The following is a 7314-nucleotide window of genomic DNA, read 5'->3' as shown; positions in this document are numbered from 1 at the left end:
AAGATGCCATATCTTTTCTTTTGCCTCTGGGTATTTATCTGAAGAGTTTGTCCAGATGTGTTCTCCTATGATTGCCAACCAGAGCCAGAAAAACGAATTTTCCACGCTATCCCAAGGAAGCCAGAGTTATTCCAAGCATGAGTGATAGTGAATTTAAAAAAAAAAAAAAAAAAAAGAAGAAAGAAAAACTCAAAACAAAACAAACCCACTCAACCCACTCGAGCTTTTCAAACTAACAAGTATTGTCTATAATGTAAATAGTTTAGAAATATGGTAATTAAATAATCTAAAAAACACTCTTACTCTGCTGTACATTTATAAACATAAATATTTACAAAAACTTTCTGCTTTGTTTTTAAGGATGAGGTTTGCAGTTCGTTAATGATCAGAGTCTTTTACTCATATTGATTCTTTGGTGTGTTTGCCAATTTTTTAAGGTTTATTAAAAGTGTTCAACCGTGAATTTTAAGGTAACGGAACGAGGCTACATCACAAGTCTCTATTATGCACTTCTCCTTCCACATTCTAGTCCAAATGAAAAACAAAAGTCAGTTTGTTCTCCAAAGTATTTGTGCACAATATTGAAAAAAATTAAAAAAAAAGACCAAATTCCCCCTTATTGAAATTTGGGTAGGATTATCAATGAATAATCCCACTTTATCTGCACTTGAGCACATGGATAACCAGAGATAGTCACAGGACTATCAGTAGGTTCAGACCCACATGTGCTGTGGTGCTTTGCAAGAATTAAGGTGAGAAACCAGCTACAAGAGATGGCTTAGCATTGCAAAAAAGGATGAGGGCTTCCCTCTACCCTGGGGAGAGGAGAGGATGAAAATTAATTTAAAAGAAAGGCTTTTTACTGGCCTGAAACATATGTGTGCTCCCTTTTAGATGTCAGTTGCTTAAAAGAAATAACCAAAAAACAAACCTCAAACAATAAATAATGGAATTACAGATTTCTTCATTAAATAGCATTCTTGTTACCAACAAAGTCTTTCATAATTTTCTTCAGTCACAGCAACAGACAGAACAAATAATTTGCCTTAATGTAGATTGCAACTAAAATATACTCTAGATTACCTTAGAAAATATTACTGTAAAAATCCACTGGGGAAGGACATTGGTTTAGACCAACTTACAAGTGTAGTGAACAATACTAAGTCTGTTCTGTTTGTTGTTTTTTTAAAGAAAACCGTTTTAAACTCCTGATTTCATGTCAGAAAACGGAAGATTTGAGTTAAAACCTGCCAGTTTGCCCTGTCTCAGCACTGGAGAGCTCAAAGATTGGAATGGCTGATCTTCCCTCCACAGAGGCCAAGAGGTTTGAGCCATGCACTCCAGCTCACAGCTCGTCCCTGCTCCACAGATACAACCAGGAGGAAGCACCACAAGCTCTACAAGCCAGTGCAGGGTGTTAGGCTGGACTTGCTCACTCACACAGCAGAGATGTGAACTCCTGGTCACTGCTCCAGCAGCTGGGCTTGAACCAGTACAAGCTGGAGATAAAAAGGTTCAACAGCCCATTGCCAACCCTGGGAGCCATGAATCTCCAAAATCCCTCATTGTCTGCAGACCTGATGCAATGCCAGCCACAATAGGGACAGCTAATCCTCCTTCCTTGCCATGGTTCCATGCATCCATTAGCAGTGATAAGGTTCATTCTCAGGGAGCTGCAGTCCAGGGTTATCAAATATTAAAAGGAACTAGCAGAGTTAAATAATACGAGTTTACCTGCCTTACCTTGCTTTTCCTATTTTTAACATTAAGTATTTTGAAAGTGACAGTGTGAAACTAAAAGCCATCATCATTCCTTTCATCTCCCACTTCGGTTGGTGCAATTGCTACAAAAGCACTCCTACTATCAGAGGGGCTCTTCTGGAGCCAGACAGATGCCAAAATAAAAGCAGAGAACACTGGCAAGAACCTTATGCTGAGTCTGTAATGCCTTGAAAATAAAGAGGGAAACAACTGCACATTTTGGCCCAATCTTTTGATCAAGAAATTAATTTTTTTCCTACGATCAGAAACAAAACTCTGCAACAGATCTTTTAATACCTGGTTTGAAAGACACATTCAGTAGCCAGATTTCAGCACTCCTCTCAGTTTCTGCTTTCAGATTAATTGCAAAATTTGAACTCTCAATGTCAGTGGGGCTTGTCTTCTTAGTTAATAACTTATGTGCACTTCCCACTCTCTAACCTGAAACAAACTGAATTTCAGAGCAGTCAAAACAATCCCCACCCCCAACACTGCTTTTAAAACCAAACGGTTTGGCCAATTTACCCTTTTTTTTTTTTTTGGACACAATTTGGCTGAGAACCCGTAGATAAAATCTCAACTGAAAGTGAAATAAAGCAGGTTATACATTCATGAAATTCAGGGAGTAATAATGAACAGGAGCTGCTGCATCATTTCTGTAATGTCATACCAACACTACAGTGAGGCAGCAGCTCCTGCTCTCACAAATAATGCACTGAGCCTAAATGAGGAATAGTGGGGGAATCACACATCAAGGGAAAATACATCAGAGAGATTATTGCACAGGAGGCACTGCATGAGCAACAGAATACATTGGCTTCAAAAAAATCTAAATTTGTTTCCTCTTAAGTTAATGTAAAAAAAACAGAGGCCATGCCTCTCTGTAGTGTACTGTCACTGGTAAAAACAGACTTACAAACAGCCCATTCAACAGGGAATGTTGGGAAAGAGGGCCTGAATTCTCTGGGCATCCCAACTGCAGTAATTAGGAAAAGAAAAATGCCAAAAAACCAAAAAACAAGCCAATGTATAGACCCATAGACCCTCAAATTGAGCAGGGTAACTGCATTTTTTTCCTCAATTTCCAAATAATATTCATACAGTACCCAAGGACATGTCAATTATCCCCTCTTCCCTCTGTCCTGCAAAAACAAACACCTGGCAGAGACAGAGGTCCCAACAAACAGGGTTCTGGAGGTCTATCTGTATCCTTTTGCAGGACTGGTGCCTTGATTTCCAGACTTTTATGTTCTTGCATCATTGCTCAGCATGCCAACTCAAACCAAGCACTTCCCTCGAGGGGCTGCCTTCCATCTCCACAGCAAGTCTGCACACATAATGTGAAAACAAACAGAAAACCAACAGCAATTTTTAAAATGCAATATTGTATAGAAAGCTTGGACCTTGTAAACTTGGACCAAGAAACCAAAAATTAAGACCTTCTAGCATGTGGTATAAAAAAACCCAAGGAAGTGTATACCTGCCTTCTGACTTCACAGAAAAATCAGAATTTGCATAGGATATACTTTGTGCAAGGCAACAAGCCTCTTCAGTATCTGGAATAGAACTAAACTTGCTCACAGTTCCTCTCTTCATGGATATCAGATATCATCAAATTTGTGTTTTAAGTAGTCTTTCATGACCTTGGCAATGGGTAGTTCATCAAGCAGTTTGAGGTTTTGAAGGCCTATACACTGTCGGATTTTAATTCGGCATAGATCTTGCAAGTTTCTGGGCTGTCCTGAAAAGACAAAAGGAACACATAAAAATAAAATGATCACATTTTAAGTGTATTTTAAGACATCATTTACTCTGCAAAATGACAGGGGTTTGCTATTTCCTAAGAGGGAGAGGGAAAATTACAAGAGAAGCACAAGTTAATACCTTTTTAATGAACTCAATGAAATCAAGGGATGAATCCTAAAAACATTTTTATATGCACATTATTGTACTGATGCCAGTGTAAAGTGATTTCACCCATGTGAGGATTCCCACCAGGTGGCAACATATGCTTATGCATTATAGAACAGCAGAACTCCTCCATTTAACTTTTTGTGGATTTTTTTTCTATCCTTGGGGGGAAAACCCCTCTGTCTTGCTTTTCTTTCAAACAATGAGATAGAAACTTCTAAGTTCAGCTGTAACAGGACTAGGAAGTATCCTTAGAGAGTGAGGATTTATAAAAGTTATTTCAGGATAGCTGTGGCAGAGTTAAAGATTGGGGTTTTCTTTGCCTTCTAATGAAAAGATAAAGCCTTCAGGCTTTGGATGCAGCCAAACCCTCATCCAACAGAAAGAGATGAAAATGTGAATTAACCACTGTCCACAGAGGAAAAGCTTTACTGATGTCACACTGTCCTAGGCTGTCCTTTCTCCCAAATTCGCCCTAAACCAGGACAAATACAAACTTCAGCATTCCTGTCCAGAATTTTCCAAATTAATCAATTCTCTTTCAAGCTCATTCTTACCAGGAAACTACTCAAAATCAAACACCTTGAGAAAAGTTGAGGTTTGGTCCCTCTATCCAAAATAATCTCAAAAAATTTAATCAAGTCTTGTATCTGAATGCACCCAGCAATGGATCCCAAGGAAGAAAGAAAGAGAAAAGGAGCAGAACAGACATTGAGAAATCCTGCCCCAATAAACCCTTCTACCTTTCAGCACTGCTGCCTTTGGGCCTTCCTAGCCCAGAGATTGCACACAGATCTATGTCTTTAATAGCTGTGAATAGCTTGCCCTTTGTAAATCTGTCTAGTGTTTTTTGAACCCATTCATACTTTCAGTATCCAAAACATCCTGTGGCAACAAATTTCACAATATAATTAGGCGTTGGCTGGAAAACTGCAAAGTAATTTTATTTATTTTAGATCTGCTTCCTGATGGCTTTGTTGCATGCCTGCCATTCTTTGAGTTACAAGGAAAATAATGAATAATTGTTCCCACGCCAGTCATGGTTTTACATACCTTTATATAAACCTCCATCCTCCACTCCTGCTTGGTACCTCTTCCCAAAGCTGAAAACTGCAGCTGACAACCCCCACCATGGGAACCACTCCAAACCTCTGAACAATATGCCTGCCTTTGTGCTTTTTCCTCATTCTGCTACAGCTTCTTTGGAGTTATTCCAGTAACACATCAAAGCTGTGCTAATCAATATTTTGATCATCAACTTAACTGTGTAAGCCTCTTTTTCTTAATTTTTTTTTCCCTTCAAGCCAAGACTTGGTTATGGGACCTGATGAATGTAAAATTCAAAATACTCAGCACCTTGAACAATGTAGGTGCTTCTGTTGGTATCTATAGAAATGGGCTGACAGACAGGTAGGGATTTTTAGACACTGGGATTTATCTTAAGCACTAAAATTATCCAGGGCAAGCCAGCAGAAGTAATGCATGAAAATAGTCTCAGTCTGCTTTTAAAGAAATTAGGTTTGAAATTTAAAAAACATGAAAATTTTGAGTTTCCTTTATGTAAGTTGAAAATACTTTTATTATACTTATCACCACCTAAATGTCAATTTATTTTTAGTTAAATCCTTCATCCATTACTTAGAACACAGACCAATGGTTACTTTATCCACCAGTGGTTTCTTCTTGGCAAATTTTTTTCCACCTGAGGGAAAGAATTTAGGCAACTCAGACAACAGCAGAATGCTCAAACTTCAGGGAAAGGAAAGTTATTTTGGTAAGAAACCAAGCAATCTTAATGGTGATAAAGAAATAGTTCTGATGCTTTAAAACAGGGTTCAGAAAGCAAAAGTTCACTGCAAACAGCAGCATTAGAAATGATAAAGGACTAGAGGACTTTGTGCATTTTCTGTAGCAGAGTACACAATAAATCAGCTATGAGACACTGATTTCTGGTTTCAGAAATAAATGCCTTTTAATTAACATCCTACGTGGGTTTTGAGAACATAAAAGAACAGACAACTTAAAATACCCAGAAGAAATTGGTCATCAGTTAATTCAAAAAGACCTGATTATCAAATGTATGACATTTTCCCCTGATAAGCCTAAAAAATATTTCCTGGGAATGTGTTAACAATGGACATTTCCAGTGTTAAGCACCAGTTGCTACATCTAGTGGCTGCTGGTGTCTTAGGTCACGCCTTGCAAATTCCAGGGTTATTAATGCATTTGTGATTTATTAGAAACGGTGTCTGGAACACTTACTCATTCTTGGTTGCATCTGAATGAAAAAGAAAAAAAAAAATAAAGGATTACGGCCCGATGTCAGTGAACCTTAGTTTGGCAAATGAAAAATGTTATTAGTAACTTGGCAAAGTAAGACAAGTTAAATGATGAATTAAGTTCTCTTTAAAAACGATTAGGAAGTTGCAACTTTGGTTATATCCTGCAGCACAAGTTTGGGAAGTTATTTAGGCAAATAAGCTGGAAAGGAAGAGAATTAAAAGACAAAGAAATAAAAATCCCCACAAACATGAAAGCTACGATTGGCCTAATTACCACTATCATGCAAAACAGGCACATAAAACTACTGATCACCTTAAAAACATCCAGCACATCCCTGAAGGGCCACCTTGCTGCTGTTATTCTGGATTTGCTCATGTGTTCACCAAATTATTACATGCTGCAATTTATTTTGCAAGCTTTAAAGCAGTAATTAATTAAATTAGAAGTATTAATTGCAGGAGAAAGAAACACAGTTCATCTTTTCCCTTTTAGAGCTTGTACTCTGTGCTGGAAGGGAAAGCAGAAATCCCCAAACCTGACAGAAAAGCTTCTTCCAAACAGAAGAAATCTAAGGCATGACCTTAAAACATCAAAAGGAATTGTTTTTTGGTTTTTTTCCTAATCTAGACGCAGCAGACTTCAGTACGTATAAAATTTAAGCCTTTTCCTAAATCAGTTCTTCAGCTGCTAACAAAGTTTCTGAGCTTTCTCCCACTTAAATAAAATTCTTTTACTCGAATAATGAAATGAGCCTTTTAAATTATTATTAAAATATCAGCTTTTGCTGGTAAAGCAAAGGGAAAAAAACATGTTTTAACAGCAACAAATTATAACAATTAATCTAAACTTCCATTCAAAATTCAATTCCTTTCCTTTTGCAGTTTCAAGATTTTTCTGGTATGGTATCTGAGAGTTTGCTGTTGTATCCCACAGGCAGACAAAATTTCCATTTAGGATTTTCTACCTGGCCAAAGAATTGTGTCACTGTAAAAACTGCTCTGCATTTATACCTGTGCCTTCCCTCTGCAGACAATGCTCCCCAAGAAATAAAACACTAACTCACCCAGTAAGTCTATATTTAAGGACTATCAAGGCATATTTGTGATGCCTCTGACAACTCTCTTTTTTGAGGACTTTAATCCAGTACTATAAAGCTGGAAAAAGAGGAATCCCTACCCATTTCCTCCACTGCAGATGGAGAGCAAAAAAATCCATGCAAAAATACAATGCAACAATCATGAATTGACCTTTGTGTTACCCAAGAGAAAACTTGGGAATAACTGAAATTAATACATTGTAGGCTGCAAGAAGATCCCCTCTGATGTATTGTTCTAACTACTAAAAGAAAAATACTTTTAA

At 37.6% G+C, this 7314-nt stretch overlaps 1 protein-coding gene across 1 annotated transcript in view; it reads right to left on the bottom strand.

The window, feature by feature from the left end:
* Nucleotides 1-221: 221 nt before the first annotated feature.
* Nucleotides 222-7314, bottom strand: part of ASB7 (ankyrin repeat and SOCS box containing 7) — a 29119-nt gene continuing 22026 nt past the window's right edge. The window contains exon 5 of the mRNA XM_058811556.1: nt 222-3502. Within this exon, the coding sequence (XP_058667539.1) occupies nt 3363-3502 (140 nt within the window). The 3' untranslated portion in view covers nt 222-3362. The remainder of the gene's footprint in view (nt 3503-7314) is intronic.

Source organism: Ammospiza caudacuta, chromosome 10 (assembly GCF_027887145.1).
Source record: "Ammospiza caudacuta isolate bAmmCau1 chromosome 10, bAmmCau1.pri, whole genome shotgun sequence".
Lineage (NCBI taxonomy): Eukaryota > Metazoa > Chordata > Aves > Passeriformes > Passerellidae > Ammospiza > Ammospiza caudacuta.
The sequence above is the reverse complement of the archived record's forward strand: the minus strand, read 5'-3'. Positions and strand labels throughout refer to the sequence as shown.